Raw genomic sequence first — 22,057 nt, 5'->3', positions numbered from 1 at the left:
CTCGCGATTATCAAACTTCAGAAGACAAACTAAACCCATACCTTGAACCTTAAGCTTTCCCGTTTTCAAGATGAACAACTCCACCTTCAACTAACTCTAGAGTCTCAAAGTATTCATTCTTTAACCACGTGTGATAGGAGCATCCAACGTCCATGACTCAACACTCCACCGATTCCCAACTTCCACTAGCACTTCCACATCCTCATAATAAAGTTGTTGTTTCAGAAGTAACCCGAGTATTCTTAGCACTGCCTCTCCACGTTGATGTCGAGTATTATTACCACCGCCTCTCCAGGCCGAACTTCTTCGCAATCTCCATTAACTTTTTATCTTCGAAGCACTGGATAACAACACTCCATGTTTTATCCATCATCTCGAACATTAAAATTACTTTCATCTTCACTTTCCACAATTCCAAATTGCTTTCAGAAAGTCCCTCAATATTCGACTTATAACCTATGGCGCTCGCTTCAAAATTGTTCTGATTGCCCTATGGTGGGTGCCATTTGTTGTGAAGCAATAGAACGACAACCAATAATTAAGCGGAATAAGCAATAATAATAACGACACTGATAAAGAAGATAAAGGAGAAGAAAGAACACAATGTTTGTTTACCTAGTTCGGTCCAATAATGACCTAGTCTGGGAGAGAGAGCAGCCCCTCTGTTCCACTATATCAAAGAGTAACTTTACAAGGAAATTCTCAATTGGGTTATAAGAATTAATCCTAATTCTACCCAAAACCCGAATCTCTTCATGTGACCAAGAGATTCAATTTGATAAGTGTTTCCCAAGGTGTAATCAATCCCCTTTGTCCAACCCTAGAGTTATACTAAGAGACAACCCCTCTTGTTTCTCTCTAAAACCCTAGCCTTGTGTCGGCGGCAAATCCTAATTGATTCCCTACATTATTGCTCCCTTTCTCTCTCAATTTTTCTATGAATAAAGCACTCCCTATTTATAGAAAAATATATGCCTAAAAATTAGTAACAAATTTGTTTTAAAATAAAACAAATCCAAGTGAGAGTGTTCTCCAAGAAAAAGATTTTTTTTTCTTCAAAAAATCAGCAAAACTGAATCTGTGTTCATAGGCACGCCGCGCGCCCATGGGTCTGCGCCTGGTGCAGCAGGAAGTGAGGTCCTGCTCATCGGCTCACCCTGCGCCCATGAGCCTACAGCTCCAAAACTTGAAAAACTCCGACTTCTTGTAACCGAGATTTCAAGGCATACTTCAACATCTAACAAGTGGTATCAGAGTCGTGGTTCGCCTTGATGGGGGAGAGGATTCTGGTTTGGATCAACTATAGGATGTGACAATTCACACTAGGGGGGATGTTGGATTTCAAGTGTGAGTGATTATGTCTCACATCGACTATGTATGAAAAGAATGTTGGATTTATAAAAGAGGTGACTCATTAACCTAATGTTTTAAGGATTTCGATGGAGATGTGGCATCTCCCTCTGTTGTTGTCTTGGAACATTGATCTCATTGTTTCTCTTAGCTCCCCAAGAGAGGAAGGACACAATTAAATGCTGAGATCAAACAGTATCATTTAGTGGCCAGAGAGGATCCGATTCTCAACGATGGTAGAAAGGAATTGGATATCCTGTTGTAGATATTCTCGTTGTTTTCACGTTGTTTTTAATTAGGACCGTCCGATATAATATTAATGATTAAGATTGATTTTTCCTGATTTTATTAAGAAGTAATCAAAACCGATCGATCTAAAATGAATGGCTGAGATGTACTACGGCGTGTAAATGTGTAATTTATTAGTGTAGTACATACTGATCCTTAGACCAAGTGCAATGGGTCTGTTGAAAATGAGTTCAACACATAAAATATGTGCAATGATGTGTTGAATGTAGTGTTGAAGGTGAGTTGGAGGGGAGAGGTGATGAATTATTTCAACACAGTTGAACATCAACAAGGGGGCCACACGGCAGCTGAGAGAGAGTGTTATTTGATTAGATTCAGCCACGTGGCTGAGTGTGATTGGTTGCTTGGATTTTTATCCATTTAATATTTTGAACTCAATTATTTCGTTGCAAATTAATTTTTTATTTTTTATTTTTTCACCAAAATTCATGATTTTTTTTTGTCTATAAATAGAGATTTGGTTCATTTGATTTGGACACAGGAAAAAAATCGATTTTTTCACTATATTAATCTTATTATTATCTTTCTATTAGTGTTAATCTTAAAATATTAGTCTTTTTTTTTTGTGAAATGGATCCCAATAATCATTTCAACAACCAAAATTATTACGTTGCTTGTGTATTGCATTTTAAATTATTTGTATCGTACTAATTATGTTGCTTGTGTGTTGCATTTTAAATTATTTGTAGCGCACTAATTACGTTACTTGTGTGTTGTATTTTAAATTAAGATGATTTGTATCGTCTAAATTATTTAAATAAATTTTGTTTTTATTACAAAAAACTAAAAAATAAATCGCTAAGTGTTAATTATTTTAATTTAATTTTAATCGATAATTGTAATTTTATTTAATCATAAAAATATAAATTTAAATTTAAATAAGAATATGAAATAAAAAGTGGTGGGGTAGAGAAAGTGGTGGGGTAGAGTGTTGAATGAAAAAACTATTGGAGAGGATAAAAGTTGAATGTGTGTTGAATGATTAGGTGGAAGAAAGAGAAAATGATGTGGAGTGTTGAGAACCGAAAAAGTGGTGTTGAGAGTTGATAACCATTGTACATGGTCTTAGTAGTACTACTACATCATTTACTTTTGACTTCAACTTCTATTATGAATCCACCAAACGCGTGGCTCAACGCTCCACTATCATCAAAAGCTTATCCCACGTGGAAACAGACCCCACAAACCACAATGAGAGATGTCTGTCTGTCTTATGTCTTCCTATGTTTTCTTTTGCATGGTAGTATCCAGCCAGCCAAGCCAACAATGGTGAGTGTTAACAGATTCTTCTCTCTCATCTCTCTGATAAATTCTCCAAATCCAATCTCTGTCAATCATTCTCTTACATGGGTCTTCTCTGAAATCCAAGTTCTCAATGTGCACACTCGGTACCCACCAAAAATTTCATACTTTTTCTCTTTTTTTTCTTGCTTCACTGTCTTTTTTGCTTTTTCTGTATTACCCTTTGTTTTTTTGGGTTGGATTTGATCTAGCTTTTTTTTCTTTCTTTCTAATAAGTTAAAATTTAACTACTTTTTATATAAAAAAATTGTTTTTTGATGTTGGGTTATCTTTCTTTTACTTGAAAGTTTCCTCTTTTATGTTAAATTTCATTCCTTTTTCTGCATCTCTAAAAACACTGGGTTTTGAACAGTGTTTCACTTTCATGCTTCAGTTACCTAATTTGATTGTTTTGAAGTTCTGAGATTTGTTTACAGTAGTTACTTCAGCAATTTCTGGTACTGTTTGTAATTGTTTGCTGCTGTATAATGATTTCACTTACATAGTTACATTGTTTTCTTCATCATGTTCCTTAGATGTATTTTGCATTTGCTTTTAATTCCATATGAAAATTGACTGTGAACTTGTGACATTTCATTAGTGTTTTAGACTTTATGTTAGTGTTTTTCTTTTTTGTGTTAACCCTCCGGTTCCCACCCAGGGAAGGGCTTTAGTAATCTGGAGTTCGGCCGGGAGGTAAAGTAAGTCTGGCCAAGAATTGTTCCTTCCAGGAATCAAACTTGGGTTCTCAGGAACAATTTATAAAATGTGATTAAAAGAATCTTGTTTCTGTGGATATGAAGAAAAAAATGACACTTATGAAGTTCTGATCTGTATTTTTTGGTACCAATTGTTACTAGGCTTGTAATGTTTGTTATGTTTAGTAAGTGTATATAGTTCATTTATTGTTTTATCTTTTTTTTTATAGCAATGTTATAGGTACTAAGTATTCATTGTCGTTTAGCGCAGTTACTAATCTCATTTCTTGATTTCTAATACACAGATAGAAATCAAGGTCTAGGATTTCTTCTATAAAGGGGAAAGGCAAAAAAGATAAACTAGATTTGGGATAATGGGAGCTACAAGCTCCAAAGCGGAAGATGATAAGGCGCTGCAGCTGTGCCGCGAACGGAAGAAATTTGTTAGGCAAGCGCTTGACGGTCGTTGCTCACTAGCAGCTGCACATATTTCGTATGTCCATTCACTTAAAATTGTAGGAACAGCTCTTAGGAAATTCACAGAACCTGAACCTCACAGTGACTCTTCCTTATACAATAATGCAACACCACAAGCACTTGCTTTAACTGATAAGGCAATGTTGCATTCTTCGCCATCTATGTCACAGCGTACTGATGCAGCTGAAACACAAAACTTCTATCCAACTCCCTCTCCTCCTAGTTCTAGTAAGTTCCATGCAAATCATATGAGACTTAGCGGTTTTTCGTCTAAAAAAGTTGAAGAAAAACCACCTGTACCTGTTATAGCGACGGTAACATCATCAGATGTTGCACAAAATGGAAGTAGAATGTCTGAAACAGAAGAATTTGGAGAATCTTCTGTTCCGGATGGAACTCCACAATGGGATTACTTCGGTATTTTTAATCCTGTTGATCATCAATTTTCTTTTCAAGAAGCGAAGGGCACGCCTGAGGAAGGAATTCCTGAGTTGGAAGATGATGAAGAGAAGGTTTCTTCTTGTGACTCGCGGGAATCTGACGATGAATTTGATGAAGAGCCTACCGCAGAAACTCTAGTCCAAAGATTTGAAAATCTAAATAGAGCTAATAGCCATGTTCTAACAAATGTTTTACCTATGAAAGGTGATTCAGCTTCTGAAGTTGAGTTGGTAAATGGCGAGAAGGGAAACTCTCCGTATTTATCTCCATCAAAGAAAGTACCTACGGTAGCTTTGGTTCCACCCGAAGCGAATAAACCAGTGGAGAAAGAGAATCACAGTGAAAATAAAGTTACTCCTAAGAATTTCTTTGCAAGTATGAAGGATATTGAGCAACTCTTTGATAGAGCTTCGGATTCTGGTAAGGAGGTTCCGAGGATGCTTGAAGCAAATAAATTTCACTTTCGACCGCTATTCCAAGGAAAAGAAAGTAATCTTTCTGGCTCTCTTCTTTCTATATATCTCTTTGTTAGTAATATTAGCAGTTCTTATTTATATGTAAATAGGATACAATGATGAAACTTTCGATGACAAATTGTTATTTCTGTGACAGATGGTTCTTTGGCATCCTTGTTTTTTAAGGCATGTTTCTCGTGTGGCGAAGACCCAAGTCAAGTTCCAGAAGGTAATTTCTGAGTCTTGTTAACTATAGATCTTTCAGGTTCCATAGACATTGCTAACCTTTTCTGTTGAACCAACTTCTTTTTTGCTCTAAAAGCCGTAGGATTCAAGTAGGAGAGGTAAAATGGAAGAAGGCTTCGAATGTAATTTCTAATAGAAACGTATCATTCGAGCTTAAATAAATTGTTTAGAACACGACTATTAGACCTGCAATGTTGTTCCTTTCCATTATACAAGAAATGTTTTCTATCTTTATTGTAATTTAAATACTCTCGTTCCTGTTTGTTTAAATCTGCTTTTGGAATTCAATATCTAATTATTATTTTTACAACTTTCTAGAGCCTGCTCAAAACTCGGCTAAGTACTTAACGTGGCATACGACACCATCTTCTCAATCCTCCTCGTCTAAAAATCCTTTGGATGCAAACTCAAGAGAAAATTTTGAGGATCACACAAATAATCTCTTTGGTAATTCGTGTATGAACTCTGGAAGCCATGTATCAACCTTGGATAGGTTACATGCTTGGGAAAGAAAGCTCTATGATGAAGTGAAGGTACATGCATCAACCTTTACATATTTTATGTGTTATCTGTATAGTATGTTGAAGAAGTACTCTATTATTTTGGGTTTTGTAGTAATCCCTAAAGCTGAACATTCTGTTGAAAATTAAGGGCATGTTTGGATTGACCTATTTGAACTTATCAATTAATATAAGCACTTGTGTGACTGTTTGAGAGAGTTTATGGAAACAATTCATGACATGTCCATAACCTCTCCATGAAAACAACTTATAGCTTTATATGGAAACAAATTGAATTTATTTTATCTTTTTTATAGAAATAGCTTATACACAGGCACTTTTATGATAAGCACTTATTCTATTAAGCGCCTAAGTTTTTTATCCAAACAGGCCTTAGTATTTTAAAGACATAGCTATACATGTCATAGAACATTGGAATTTCTTTGTCTGTTTGCTAATATCATTGTTCATTTCTGTGAAGCACAGGCTAGTGAGATTGTCAGAAAGGAATATGACATGAAGTGTAAAATCTTAAGGAACTTGGAATCAAAAGCAGAAAAGACCTCCACAATTGATAAAACTCGCGCTGCAGTCAAGGATCTGCACTCAAGAATCAGAGTTGCAATTCACAGGATAGACTCTATATCAAAGAGGATTGAGGAGTTGCGAGATAGAGAGCTTCAGCCACAACTTGAGGAATTGATTGAAGGGTATGACTAATAAGTTTTTCTTGTTTTACCGAGTTTCTGTTTCATGCTGACATAATGTAAATGACATTTTTCCCAGTTATGGTGCTGAATTAAATTCAACAATTGATTATACAAGAATGTTGGCTTTCTATATTGTGATTCGTTGGTGCTTACTAACAATCTTTCAATGCTAGCTCAATGAATTTGGTTCATATATACTCGTAAATTTACTTGCATTGATTAATAGGAACTTCTTGCTTTTGTAATTCATCTGTTTCTGTTATGCTTTGATGGCAGGTTAAATCGAATGTGGGAAGTGATGCATGAATGCCATAAGCTACAGTTTCAGATCATGTCGGCATCATATAACAACAGCCACGCTAGAATCACCATGCATTCCGAATTACGCAGGCAGATTACTTCCTATCTTGAAAATGAGCTCCACTTTCTATCATCAAGCTTCACCAAGTGGATTGAAGCTCAGAAATCCTATCTTGATGCGATAAAAGGTTGGATTCACAAATGTGTTCCTCTTCAACAAAAATCATTCAAAAGAAAAAGAAGGCCACAATCTGAACTTCTTATACAATACGGTCCTCCAATATATGTCACTTGTGATGTCTGGTTGAAAAAGATCGGTACATTACCTGTCAAGGATGTTGTAGATTCTATTAAGAGCTTAGCATCTGATACGGCCCGGTTCTTACCATATAAGGACAAGAACCAAGGAAACGGAACTGATTCTAATATCGGCGGTGAACCTGATGGTTTATTAAGAGATGACGTATCCGAGGATTGGATTTCAGGTTTTGATCGATTTCGTGCAAGCTTGATTAGATTTCTTGGTCAATTAAACAGTTTGTCCGGTTCGTCTGTCAAAATGTACAACGAACTTCAACAAGCTATTCAGGAAGCTAAGATTACCTACCATCGGTATAATTCTTCGTCTCAAAATGGTCATTCGAATTCTCAGTCTCAACATGGTTACTACCATAATTCTGAATCTCAAGATGAGGAATCAAAGTCACAATCACAAGTTGTTTAGTCTTTTAAATAAACATCCAAATAATAAGAGAAGAATTGCATGAAATGTTTTGGAGCATACAATAGTACAAAATGGATGAAAAATTTGTACATGAAAGAATATAATGAAGTCATTGCTTATTTTTCATACTTATTACTCCCTTCGGTTCTTTTTATAAGAGACACTTCACCTTTCTAAATTCATCGAATAATTAATGTATATGGTTTATATTATAGGTCAGATACATTAATTATTCAATGTATCTAGAAAGGTGAAGTGTCTCTTATAAAAAGGATCGGAGGAAGTAGTTTAGTACTTATAAGAATAGAAGGGAGGTGATAGATTTCTATGGAGAGGTTCTGGATTGGTGGTTACATATCTTGAGTAAGAGCTGTAAGTACTAGGCTCTAATGGCGAAGAAATTTGAGTGCAAAGAAGAACTTGTACAATGCCATATTTTGTAAGCAAATCAAAAGGTTTATGGAAGGAACTTGTTCTTTCCTTCTTGATTTTCTTTACTTGTGTCAATTTTTTTCACTTATTTTGTGTATATGATTATCGGTTTTGTATTTTATTTGTTCTATTAACCAATGTCTTAAGGACACTCTTTAACATTTTTCAAAGTTAAAACGTATAATCCTATCGTGAAAGTCTTGGCTATTTGCATCAAAAGCAAAACGAAATATCAAAAGTATGTTTCATCGATATAGTAGCAAAGACTAAACCATATTATGATTCACGAAGTCCGCTTAATATTCATTCGGTGTCTCAACCCATGCCACTGGGTTACATCTTCTAGTATTACATTACATATAAGTCATCTTGACTCTAGACTAGTATGAACTCCAAAAGATATGAAGGAGTAAATGAAAAAAATTACAAAAAGAAAACTAGTATGAACTCCCAAGATAAGCAATTAACCTTATTGTGTCTCATATGTTAGATGACATATAATTGACTATAAAGAAATGCTCTTTGAACGTGACAAAGTAAACTTTATCTTAGGCTCTGTTTGGTAACATAAATAAGCTAGCTTATAGCTTATTATATGAGCTTATAAGCTTGTTTCAAAAAATTAGAGGTGTTTGGTAACAAGCTTTTTGTACTAGCTTATAGCTTTTTTTCAGATGCTATTTCAAGTAGCATTTGAGCTTATAGCTTATAGCTTTTTACACTTTATTCCATTTTTACCCTTTAATTTAATAACTACCCACTCTAAAAAATAAACTACCCACTATCAATTATGTAATTTTATATTTAATAACCACTTTAAAAGCTAATTTTACCAAACACTTTAATTTCAATAAGCTAGCTTTTCAGCTATCAGCTATAAGCTAGCTTTTCAGCTATCAGCTAGCTTATCAGCTATAAGCTAGCTTATAGCTTATTTTTACCAAACAGACCCTTAGTGCATATTTAATTGCAACAAGAAAAATTAAGATAATCTTTTAGGTGTACATAATGAGGGAGACTTTGTCTGATTTTTATAAGAATTTTTCCATTCTTTTTACTTCAGCCTCCTGTTTCCTTGTTTTAGGTATTAGCCTGGGTTTTTCTACTATTGATGCATTCAATATAATAACTAATTAAAAAAAATTGAAGCGACACATTTCTCCTTAGCATAGTCATATTGCAACATTCTTTTGTTAGCTTCTACAAGAGTTTGACAAAAAGTTCTGGTGACCAAATTTCACATTGATTAATCCACATAGGTAGGTAAACTTATCTTGATCATACTACGTCGGTCGCCGTCGGTCCCTATACGCAGATCCTCTAGTAAAATTTTGGGATTGTTTGGTGGTAAGAATAAAAGACATAATATGATAATTGTAATATATTCTATCGTAGTTTAGTGTTTATAAGACAATCGATATGATAAGTTAATTTTTAAATTTTTTTAAAATTTTACATCTAATGTAATATTGGAGGTGTGGAAAGTTTCTCATATAAACGTTGGGCTTGGTCCAGTTCATAATCCGTTTGCTGTCAATTTTTGCGCTATGGTTCTTGAAAAATTCTCTTCCACACCCCCTCCCCTCCCTTTCAAGACTCTTTTTTTCCTGAAAAGATTTTTTTTACTTATGCATAAAAAGTTCCAAAAAAAAATTCGAACTTTTTCTAGTGTAAAATATTATTTTCAACTGCAAAAAAAAGTTCGGAAAATATGTTCCAAACTTTTTTAGCAAAGGCAAAAAAATATTTTTAAGAGGAAAAATAGAGTCTTGGGGAAGAGAAATTTTCATGGTTGTTATGTTTGGGGGCGTTTGGACTCATTGAATAAATTCATGTATATATTTTTTGAAATATTTTATTGGTTTAACTATATATTTGATCCCTTATGTTACCTTTATTGTAGGTTTTAATTTGGTCTCTTCCGTTTAAAAAGTATGGTTACTTATGCCAACTAATGCAAACAGCGAAAATGTAAAGGAACAAATTGAAACCTAAAATATGTAGTAAAAATTGGACCTAGCATCACATCAATATAACAAACAACTATCCATATAAATATCAAATTTATATATGTTGATGAGAATAAAATAAAATGGAGTTCACATACACTTATCTTTAGTGAGTATAGTAATCTGAAGTTAACAACCGTGAAGTTGCAACCATGATATCACAAACCATGAACGACCTGCGAAATATCAAAACCGTGATATAATACCTGAGGCATGCTGATCGTACTGTCCCCAGGATTTAACAGGTTCTTCTCAGATATAAATTATATCCAAGAAAACAGAACTAACAAGAATTAATTTAAAACAGGTTGAAGTTAAACTCAGAATCTCCATAAGTGAGAATTTTGTTCTCCATAATATTTTTCTGTCATCCGCACCATTGCTCTACAAATATTTCTCAAGTGGCTTTAAAGGAAACTGAAAGTTCCTATTATCAAGGCAACAAAGAGATTAACATTGAGTAGTGGTTCCTATTCATTAGGAAATAAAATTAACATGCCTTTGACCCAAGGAAAACAAAGACAACGTGCAATTGACCAATACATGCATAATCACTTTTGAAATATATAATTACTATTATAATAAAAATAATAATAATAATAATAATACACCAAAATAAACGTAAGACCAAATGTGTAGTTAAGTCTATGTTATTTGAACATTAAAAAATTGATAATATACAGTAGACTTTATGAGTTTAACTCAGGGCCGGTCCAATCAAATTGGAGACCCTGCTCTAATATTAAAAATGGACCCCTATTAAAAAAGAGATGGTTTTTTTAAAAAAATTCATTCTCTATTTAAATTGTAAAAATTATATAAAAAAGTTTTCTACCGACTTAAGTATAAGAGAAATATGATGTACAAATTTCTGCTTAAATTTACGAATAACTTTGATTGTTGATTGAGGAATAATAGACATTTGTTGAAGGCAAAAAAGTGAACAAGTAATGACTAAAGTTTCCAAATCATATGCATTCTTAGTCCCACATCGCCTGTATGAAAAATTAAATGATGCTAAAGCCTATATAAGAAGTGGATGCTAGGCCAATAGTGGATTAAACTTGAAATAGTATATTGTATCTCATATACATATATATTAATATTAATATATTAATGAAGTTTTAAAAAATTTGGCCCCTATAATTATGTGGCCCTGTGCTGCAGCACACTCTGCACCTGCAGTTGGCCGGCCCTGGTTTAACTCATAGGGACATTACATTATATATTCAGGAGTCGAAGTTCGAATTCCGAACACTCCACTTATTCACCTTTTAAGGTAAAATTTTTGGCCACTAGATTACTAAAACAAAAAAACAATTGATAATATACTAACAATAAGTTAGTTGAAGTTATAAGTATCTCAGCTATTTGATTCCTAATATATTTGACCCAAAAAAATTGATAATACGTCGACAGCATTTTTGGTTTACAATGAGTTGGGAATCGAACCCAAGAGCTACAACATACTACCAAAATTTTTCACCATTAGATCAAACCTAGTGACTTACATTTATTACTATCTCTCGACTTCTTTATCGTTTCTACTACACTTTATACACGTTTCAATTTAATGTTCAAACATTACTTCCCATAATTTTTATGTAGTTGCAGTACATGTACGTGGTTGAATGAGTATTTTATTTTGAAGAATAACAGTAGTGTAGTATTTTAGACTTTTAGTACCTGGTCTTACAGTAGTTAGACAAGACAACTTAATTAAGTTTGAGTAGTTCACCATTGTCAATTGTCATGACCTCAAGGTTCAAATTATATCTACTACTTATAAGCTACCCTCCAATAAAATCTGTACTTAATTTTAAACCCTTTTTTTTTTACGCAGCATTAATTTTAAACATACACTTTTTTTTTTGGTTGCATGTGAATTACAGTATGAATTGTATCCAACTACTTGATCAGTAGACTTTTTTCTCCGGTTATTCGTTTTGAATATTTGACTAATACATACACCTACTTCTTTTATGTAACCCAAAAAAATAGGTTTTTTCTAAAATGAAAGAATGCACCACTTGTCAATATCTTGATAACGAAAGCAAATTTTATAAAATTCACCGTTGGATTGAAAGTTTATATCATATAGATCATTCATATAAATTTTTAGAAAAATTGAACATCATTTGATGTGTTATTGAGACTCATCAAGATTAACGGTTTATGAATTTTTACTGAATACCGTTAATTTTGGTGGGTCTCAATAACACATCAAATGATGTTCAATTTTTCTAAAAAATTTATATGAATGATCTATATGATATAAAGTTTCAATCCAACGGTAGATTTTATAAAATTTATTTCCGTTATCGAGATATTGACAAGTGGTGCACCGTGCACCACTTGTCTCACTCTTTCATGTTAGAAGTGGCCAAAAAAATATCTACTTCTTTTATGGAGTAATTAGTAATATATTTAGTTTTTTTTTTAACTAATACCAAATAGCACAAAAAGAAACACATCTAAAAAATGAATGATTAGCGGTTTCAATTTTACCGCATCCACCTATGCACAATGGTGTATCTGCATTTATAATTTCACGTCTCATTAAATTATTTTTTGTTGGCAATCAATTACTGAACAACTGCCACATAAAAAGATAAGCTTTGATAGGAACTAGCTATAGATTCTGCTGGAATTTGATGAGTCCGCCAATGATAGACTCTACCAACTAAATAACCGTTTGTAGAATCCAAATTTCAACGCCACTTCACCACCACATTAACCTGTAAAACAACATTCAGCAACAGAAGACAACATTCCTCCACCAATTTCTCCTCCAACAAAAAGACACATTCGCCACCTCCATCTACCCCCTCCTACATCTAAACCTTGTCTCCTCATCTCTCTTACTGTCACCTCCTTATGCTCAGATAATGCAACAAGTCTACTAAATCGCTTCTCAAAGGATCTCCCTTAACCAATTATCTTTCCAAAACAACGAACTCTCCCCGTCCCCACCTGTCTAATAATATTATCCTCAAATCACCTCCCAACGAGCATTAATCCTCTCCTTTCCCTAACTCTACCCAAATCCTCCCACCACACTGAGGCCTTATTGCCCCTTCTAAAATAAACTTGTCCTCCTTCCCATACTTCACACCTAACACCTTAAACCACACAAACCTTCCCTCTCTAAGATCATCCTCCACCACAACTTTCCAAGTAACACCAAATTAAACTCACTCACCCTCCGCACTCCAAAACCACTATTCTCCCTATCATGACACACCTTATCCCGATGAATCTTGTGCGCCTCCTCACTCCCCCTCCCTTAAAAAGACTTACATAAGGATTCAGTGGAATAAACAATACATGTAAGAGCTCGAAACAAGGAAAGAAAATAAATCGGGATCAAGGACAAGACATATTTTAGAAGAACAAGTCGACCACCCATTGACAAATGTTTACTTTTCCAGCATGAGAGTTTCTTCCGAATTTTATCAACAACAGGATACCGAAAGGACATGCGACGAAATTTTCGCCAATCAAAAGGTCAAAATAAAGAGGAACAAGATGTGGCCAATTTTACAATTAAGCATAAAAGCCGCATCTACTAACCAAGACTCCTCCACATGAACCCCGACTAGTATACTCTTATGAAAGTTAATAATCCTCAAACGAGACAACAAACAATAAAACTTGATTCCTCAATATAAATGAAAATTAACGGTTCAATTAAAAGCAAAATTCAAACATAACAAACAAACAAACAAAAAAAACAAGCAAAAGATCAAATTACAAAATCAATTGTAACAAAAAATATATTATCCTATCTAAATTTAAACTAAACCAATGTATTCATCCTATATCTTGTAATAATCTCAAAAGAATTTCATTTCATAATTTTAATCACCAAAGATCCACACTAAAATTACAATCCTTAGTAACAATCTTAGCATCCACCATTAATCTATCCACCGTTAAATCACAGTCAACTTTAACGGTAATCTTCCACGTTTTAACCAACCCCGCTTTTATTTTCACAGGCGCTCTCAACTTAACCATTAACGGCACTTTCCGTTTACTCTGCGCCGTTACCATCGCTTTTAAATCCTCACTTCTCATCTTTATACCGTTACCTTTTAACACCGTCTTAAACACCGTCACGTTATTTGACGGTTGATAAAACGCCGGCAAAACGCCGTTACATAACCTAACGTCTTTATAGAAAATTTCAGCAGAGCTATCTTTCAAATAACTGATTCCGATTTTGTTGTTAGGGTTATCGGATTTCACAGTGACGTCAAACTCCGGCGAGATCGCCGCCGTGGACGACGGTGATGTTAAGTTTATTCCTCTGATGTTGATGTTTTCGATTGAGTAGTTCGGTGCTTTAGGACGGAAAACGAGGTAGAAAATTCCGGCGGTGATACCGAGGAGAACGATGAGGATGAAGATTATTCCGATGAACCAGCAAAAACAGCAGCAACGGCGGTTCCGGCGCTGGCTCTTGCGAGTGTATTGTTCGTAACGGCGAGCGTTCTCTGGTGGAGGGACGCGGTGGATTATATCTTTGGGGATTTTGATGACGTAGGTTCCTGGTGGTGGAACTGGCTTTTCAGACGGTGGTGATTGAGGTTTAACGACGGCGTGTTCTTCGGAGACTGGTGGTGAATCGCGTGGGTGAACTCGTTCAGCCATTGGGTGAGTCAGTGTGTGGCGAGTTAAGAAGCGGGTAATTATCTGCAAATTCAAATTCAAAAGAAATTGTCAATGAAATTGAAAGGCAAATGAAATGGGTTTATAAGGGTGATTATGGAATTCAAATATTAATTGTTTATTTCAATTTTATAATTCTTAATTTTATAACCTTAATTAAAAATTATTGTAAAAAAAAAAACAACATAATTAAAAATTAGAAAGGGAAAAATTGTGAACAAATACTGCATTGCACGACAGAAGCATTATAGGTGGTTTGGCTCACCAATGATTAATATATGAGCTTAATTAAAAAACTATGAGCTTAATTATTTATTTTTTATGGAATATAAACCTTAATTTGTGTTAATAGAATTTATTTTTAGGTATATTTTGCTCAAATTGTTACTAATAATTTTTTTTTAGGTATATAAGTTTATTTTCATGCAAATGATTATACTTGGTTATATTTCATATGATTACTACTATAATTTTGCTATTGTTATGCAATTTTGTTTAACACTTGACTTAGTATAAATAATTTTCATCCTAAATAGTATATTGATATTGGTGTAAAATTCATAGAAAATGTCAAAGCAAGACAAAAATGAATCAAGTTAACACAAGAGTATGAGAATTATAGAGATGAATAAAATAACTTACATGAATTGGAGCAAAGACAAGATTTTAAGACCACCCTTTACTGCATCACTGATATGAATGATGATATGAGAAGGAGAATAGAGAAGAATGAACAATTTGTATTTATAAGCATATAATATGGATTAGTTGTGGAATGAGTAATGTTGGTTCTAAGAAGGATACTATAATATAAATTAATAAACATATAATATCTAACAAATAATTAAAATAAGGTACAATTAAATGTGTGATCATTTCCAACCTGGCAAAGTTAGAAAAAACAAGTAAGCAATGGGAATTAGTCAGAAAATTAAAGAGTTTTTGGATGTAATATTTGGATTAATTATTCTTTTTCCTTTAAATACATCACATAAGATGTTGATTGCTGATACATTTGTCAGCAAGTTGGTTGGAAATTTGCTATACACGGCTTTGTTTCCTTTGAATTGGTGATACCAAAGCCTGTAATGCAGTACTATTAATTAATTTAACAAATAAAATATTCAAAAAAAAAAGAGTCTAGTTCATACTAAGATAGTGAATGATGGTGGCACCAAAAAACAAAGATAGTGAATGATAATTAACAGTTGTTTATGATTATGGATGTTTTTTAGTTAAAAAAATGTTTATGGATGTTTTTATAATCTTGTTATTGGTAGGAACTAGGAAATATTTTAACCTTGTTTACTTTAGTTAAAAATTTGATTACTTGTTTATAATCTTAATAAATAAAAAAATTGTTAAAAGGCAAAGATTTTAACTTTTGATTACTTGTTTAATGTGTTCAAAACTTGCACCACACAAACCAATCACATATTAATATTATATTACTCTTTCTATATGTAGTTCATTGATTTGTTTTTTAAGTATTCAATAGATTATTTAAATATTATTTATAAATCGTAAATCATGCACATGTAACCAAAAAAAAAATCGTAAATCATGCACAAATTTTAATAGAAATTGAGTCTAATGGAAGATGGTAAACTCTTACAATATGGCGAACTAAGATTCAAATCTCAACTGAGAAAGATATTCATATTTGGTACTTGTTTGGATTTGTGTTTGCCTCACATTTCTCGCATCCCCATGTGCCATGAATGTGAATTTCGTGAAGCTAGAATTCCAAGCTTCTGCCCAAATGTGTGTTTGATGCCGTATTGCCGTTTGGACTTAGTTCCAAACAGGCTATTAGCGTTCGATACACCTCAAATCGAACGATCTATATGACACAAACCATAAATCCCAACAATTAGTGTCGTAAAATGTGTATCCGATAAAAAGTTATTGAACGGTATAAAACTACCAAGTACACCGGTGTTACATAGATGCAAGAATAATGTAAATACAACACAGTTCCCATCAAAAGGAGATGAAAAGAATGGATTTCATTTATTATCCTCAAACTTGTTAAAATGCCTATGGAGAAATTGTCATCAATGGAACAAAATTTAATATACTTCAAAACTAACCAAAACAATTATAAACAATGATGATGCTAGTTATTGAGACTATGATCATCAACTCTCTCTTATTGTTGAAAGATCATCAAAGACTGTTTTCATATCAGGTCTCTCAGACGCTGGAAGGATGCATCTAAGAGCTACTTTTAGCATGTTATCAAGAATCATATACGGTCCTTCTCCGTTGTAATTTTCCACGAGGGATTTTTCGAAGCATTGGTTAGAGCGACCTTGTTCAGCTAAGAATCTCACCCATTCCGTAAGTTCAACCACGCCAGAAATCCCGGAAACAATTTCTCCAGATTTTCTTCCTGATATGAGCTCTAACAAGACAACTCCGAATGCATATACATCACTTTTCAAGGAAGGGCATGGTTTGGTTGATCTAGCAAACTCGGGAGGTCGGTAACCAAGTGCACCGGCATTCAGAATTTGCTCGGAAGTACCAGCAGCGGTGAGTATTCGGTGTAGGCTGTAGTCAGTGAGCAAGACATTTCTGTTGGGAGTTTCTATTAGAATGTTTGTGGATTTAAGATTGCCATGAGGTATGGCTTTCTCAGTGTGCAGATAAAGTAAACATCGCGCCACTTCTACAGCCACCCTCAGCCTTTCATCAACAGACAAAGGATGGAGATTTCTTTTATCAGCCTCTGTAGAAAAAAATTGAAATAATCCATGAATTTGAAATGTCCAATATACAAGTTAATAAGGCCTTAAAATTTAGCTCATCATAATTTCACAAAAAATCTTCTAGGACTTTTACATAATTGATTCCTCAGTTGTATCGTCAACATCTTTGAACAAACTAACTTGTAAAACTCAAAAGAAGTGTTAATAAATGACTTGTTTGGAAAAACAGCTTAATTAAGTGCTTATCATATAGCGAAAAATAAAATAAAGGAAATGTTTCCATATAAGTTGTTTTCATAAGCTATCCTGGAGAGCTTATTAATAATAAGTTCTCCAAGATAGCTTATGAAAACAGCTTATGGACATGAAGTAATAAGTTCTAAGCTTCTATCGAATATGAAATAATAATCTTACCATGGAGATAAATGTCCAATGAATATGCATTCATGTAATTTGATATAATCAGTCTCTCATGCTCCTTAGGCCCTAAGTAGCAACCAAGAAGAGAAACCAAGCTTGGATGCTTGATTGTCCCAAGTTTCTTAATTTCCCTCGCTAACTCCTTTTTTCCTTTCGTTATTCCTTCTCTTAACCATTTAACAGCCAAAACATGACCAGACTCAAGTGTAGCTTTGTAGAGAGTTCCATGACAACTCCTACCAATAACTTCAGCTGGAGCGCACGAAAGCTCTTCCGCAGTTAGCATCAACGATCCATCAAATAGATGCAAGTCACCAACCAGTTTATCCGGAGACGATACTTTTAAGGAGCTTGGATTCTCAAACTGATGACTTGTAGAAGGCGAAGGATTCGAAGCCGATAAAATAGACATTGGAGAAGACGTTCCTTCCTCGTTCTTAACTAATTCAGGATCTTTAGCCTTCTTTAAGGTTGGATTAATGTTTCCGGAATCATCACTTTGAGAAGGCGGTAATGATTCCAAATTTCTTCTGTTTGATGGAGAAGTACTCTCTTGGACGATGTCACTTGTTGTTGCATCTTGTTTATAAGTTCTTTCTTTTTTCTGATGAATCCTATAATAAATCATTGCAGCCATAATAGCAATCACAAAAATGCCGGTGACCAAACATGTAATCCAGACACTCCTAGGAAAATGTTTCTTATGTGACCTCAAACCTAAGATTGAAGTATCTGTTGGTGATAATTGAGAATTTGGATATAGCAGCATAGTATTTCCTGGATGGAATGCTGACTCGGGAAACTTCAATAAGTTATAAGGTACAGTGCCAGAAAAATTATTAAAGGACACATTGAATCCTCTTAATTCATCCGGAAGATCATTAGGAATAGTACCTTCCAATTTGTTGTTACATAAATTGAGATATGCCAAATTATGAAGCTCCTTAATTTTCGAAGAAAGAATTCCACTCAAATTGTTGTTTGAAAGATCAAGCGACGTCAAACTGAAACTTTCAGCAGAAACCAATGAATTATTATTTGGAAGTTGAAAAGGAATTGGACCAGAAAACTCATTGTTTGAGAGGTTAAGAGCAGTCAATTTGGTCGAGAAGAAAAGGGTTGGTAGGAGGAAACCAGAAAGCCGGTTGAGACTAAGATCAATCTCGTTTAGTGCCGGATATGTTCCTAAAACTGGTGGCAGAAATCCATCCAATGAGTTATTGGATACCTTAAGTGAAGTTAACCTTAAAAATTGTGTTGTTTCATTCGGCAGAGTTCCTGACAAAAAGTTAGTACTTAGCTGAATAACTTCCACATAGTTCCCCCAATACTTGATCCTTGACATGTTACCTGACAGCACGTTGTTACTCAAATCTATGATGGTGCAGTGACCTACCTTGAGAGGTAATGGACCTGACAATTTGTTTGAAGATATATTAAGCTTCCTGAGAGTCATCGAGGTAATAATTCCAATGAAACCTGCAAAGAATAGTTCAAGTTATAAGGTAAGAGAAAAGTAAGTATGAACTAACTATAATCGAATAAATTTTAACTCATGTCGTATATCAAATAATGACTAAAATCGATGAATAAGTAACGTTGAATATAAGGATTACTAGCAGTAGATCTGTAGATGTTCAAACAGATTTCGATTGCCTACCGTCACAATCTCAGGCATTCATGCAGTCATCATATCAATGGTCGTTGGATCGAAATCAGATAGTCCATATTTCAATGCATATTTTGATTATTATTTAAAACTAAAACACCGAGCTTGAAGTCTGGACTGTCCGATCTCGATCCAACGACCACCAACGTGTTGCCAGCGTGGATTGCGGACTGCAGGCAATACAAATCTGTAGTGCATGTGTGTGTGAGAAATGCAGATTTGAAGAAATAACGAATTTGATGACAATTTACGCAGAAATAAGGTACCTTCAAGCTTGTTTTGACTAAGATCGAGTTCAGACAACACCATTGAACTTTCCTTCAACAAAGTTTCTGGCAGAGAACCTGTCAACTGATTGCATGCAAGTCGAAGAATCCTTAATGATACAACAAATGTGAAGGACGGTATATGACCAACTAGCTGATTATTACTAGCATCAAAGATCTCTAAATTATCGAGGTATGGCATACCATCATGAGCAAATAGTTCACCAACCAAGGAATTATGACTAACATTCAAATGTTGAATTGAAGATAGAAACGAAACATCTCCAAGTCCCAAATCAAGTGTACCAGAAAACCTATTATTGCTTAAGTCAACATGTAACACACTTCCCATCTGATAAAATATATGCATAATATCGCCCGAAAAGCTATTACAGTGAAAATCTAAATACTTCAACTGGTCAAGTTTGTGAAAAACGTTCGGAATAGTGCCACTAAATTCATTTGAAGAAAGATTCAGATACACTAAACTACGCAATTCGACGAAGCTAGGAGGAAGTGAGCCGGTGAACTTGTTGAGAGACAAATCGAGATATTTAATTGATTTCATCGGACTAATATGTAACATACTTCCTGTGAAGTTGTTATTTACAAGCGACAAGTTGTGAAGCATTGTAAGGGTACTAATTGCAAGGAAATTAAACTCTCCAACCAAACCAGCATTGTCCAAAGTGATAGATAAAACATTGCCATCACTGCATAATATTCCATACCAGTTTTGTGGACATTGATTAGAGTCTAATGACTTTGAATCCCAAGAATTAAGAACTAATCCAAAAGGGTCATTTTTAATACCCTTCTTGAGTTCAAGAAGTGCATCAATATCTGAATTCCCCAATGCAATATTCGCCACCAACAACAGCATCAACCATATAGCCTGCATTCCTTTCCTACTTGCTCCTAATCCAAACATCAACAACAACAAATCAAGGAACATACCACGAGTACAACTAGAATTTGAAGTTCGATTATTAGTTTTAGAATTGAATTTTATTTTTTTAACCGATAGGTCTCGTCCTAAAGAAATCTTGTTCAAGGACAATAAGTCATCAAACACTAAATGTGACGCCTTTCCTAACATAGATTCAAACTCGAACGGTGGTTCGCTATATTCGATGTAGCCCTTTGTGTTGAGAAGTCTCACATTCGATGAAATATGACATGACCTAATAAATGTGCTTATAAATGGTGGACAATCCTCTCCTTACAGGCTGTTTTATAAGGGTTGAGTTAGATGCAACCCAAATTCTAAGATGGTATCAGAGTTATCCAATACTCGTTGGCCACCCTCTATTAGACCACTCAGGCCACACTCTAAATGTCTAATATCCTTGAGCGTGAGGGTCGGGGGGGTGTTAAGCATATTTTTGTAGGGATTGAGTTAGGTCCAAATCCAGATTCCAAGAATTGAACTATACCTAACCATCTTTGGTTTAGTACTTTGGTTGCATGACTCATTAATTGCACAATAATGTGCATTTACATTATTACATATAATGGTCAAAAATGTCATCAATGCCATCTAGAAATGTCAATTTCTGTTTCAACACTTACAAATCTCAAAATAAAAAAATTGAAAAAATAAATAAATAAAATAAAACTCAAATGTTTACTAATATGAACTAGCAATAACCAAATTCATAGTTTACTATGCTCATTACTAAATACTAACAATAATTGTAATGAAAATTAAACAAGAAATCTAACCATATACATATACTATACTAAAATCTTACTAGAAAATCATAACAGTACAACAAAAAAATGAAAAATAAAATAAAAAAATAACCACATATTGTTACCTTACCTCTTAGTTCACAAGCATTATAAATGATAAGATGAACAATGAAGGATATATATACTATACAAGTATATGACAACAGAACCTAAATAAGTTTCTGCTGTAAGAAAAATAAAGCTATTAAGGGAATGAATCTGAAGAAGCTATTAAGGTAAAGTGTTGAGCTAGAAGTAGAAGTAGTAGAAGTTGAAAAGAGTGACAGAAGAAGAAGGGTACTGTGGATGGAGACCAGACCATAAGTGAGAAGTATATGGTAGGTGACTTGGTTGGGTGCTGTTTTATTTTATTTTATAAAAAAAATAAATAATAGTATCTTTGGATTCAACTTTGAGAGTGACAAAAAGTTATTTTGTTTTTTCTGATCAAAATTTTTTATTTTAACCTTTTGTAAAAGAAAAATTATTATAAGTCAGTACTTTATAGGTCCCTAGTTCGATCTTCATCTCATTGTAAATAAAAAAAATATTTTAAAAATAATTAACCAAAAAAAAATTATTATAAAAATGATTATTTATGAAACAGGAAAAAAAAATTATACCGAATAAGATGAGTAAAACACAATA

General features: G+C 33.9%; 3 protein-coding genes across 7 annotated transcripts; 1 reads left to right on the top strand and 2 right to left on the bottom strand.

Moving 5' to 3' along the window:
• Positions 1-2,838: 2,838 nt before the first annotated feature.
• On the top strand, positions 2,839-7,979 carry LOC123921778 (protein ALTERED PHOSPHATE STARVATION RESPONSE 1-like). 5 transcript variants are annotated; one of them, XM_045974452.1, is made up of 6 exons: positions 2,839-2,928; positions 3,944-5,045; positions 5,169-5,240; positions 5,576-5,790; positions 6,244-6,467; positions 6,744-7,979. In XM_045974452.1, the coding sequence occupies exons 2-6, from the start codon at positions 4,013-4,015 to the stop codon at positions 7,489-7,491; spliced, it is 2,292 nt and encodes a 763-aa protein (XP_045830408.1). In that variant the 5' UTR covers positions 2,839-2,928; positions 3,944-4,012; the 3' UTR covers positions 7,492-7,979. The 5 variants fall into 5 exon arrangements, with proteins under 5 accessions (XP_045830408.1, XP_045830409.1, XP_045830407.1 ...); XM_045974453.1 differs by having other exon boundaries at positions 2,889-3,036; XM_045974451.1 differs by having other exon boundaries at positions 2,889-3,047.
• Positions 7,980-13,742: 5,763 nt separating this feature from the next.
• Positions 13,743-15,559, bottom strand: LOC123921777 (NDR1/HIN1-like protein 13). Its single transcript, XM_045974449.1, has 2 exons — positions 15,249-15,559; positions 13,743-14,630 (listed from the first exon to the last, which is right to left on the bottom strand). The coding sequence occupies exon 2, from the start codon at positions 14,586-14,588 to the stop codon at positions 13,797-13,799; it is 792 nt and encodes a 263-aa protein (XP_045830405.1). The 5' UTR covers positions 14,589-14,630; positions 15,249-15,559; the 3' UTR covers positions 13,743-13,796.
• A 625-nt stretch (positions 15,560-16,184) lies between these two features.
• LOC123921776 (probable inactive receptor kinase At5g10020) lies at positions 16,185-21,811 on the bottom strand. The gene is made up of 4 exons (XM_045974448.1): positions 21,501-21,811; positions 19,676-20,593; positions 17,735-19,219; positions 16,185-17,340 (listed from the first exon to the last, which is right to left on the bottom strand). The coding sequence occupies exons 2-4, from the start codon at positions 20,574-20,576 to the stop codon at positions 16,748-16,750; spliced, it is 2,979 nt and encodes a 992-aa protein (XP_045830404.1). The 5' UTR covers positions 20,577-20,593; positions 21,501-21,811; the 3' UTR covers positions 16,185-16,747.
• Between the last annotated feature and the right edge of the window lie 246 nt (positions 21,812-22,057).

Source organism: Trifolium pratense, linkage group LG4, assembly GCF_020283565.1.
Source record: "Trifolium pratense cultivar HEN17-A07 linkage group LG4, ARS_RC_1.1, whole genome shotgun sequence".
NCBI classification, from domain to species: Eukaryota; Viridiplantae; Streptophyta; class Magnoliopsida; order Fabales; family Fabaceae; genus Trifolium; species Trifolium pratense.
This window is presented reverse-complemented; position numbering and strand designations above follow the sequence as displayed.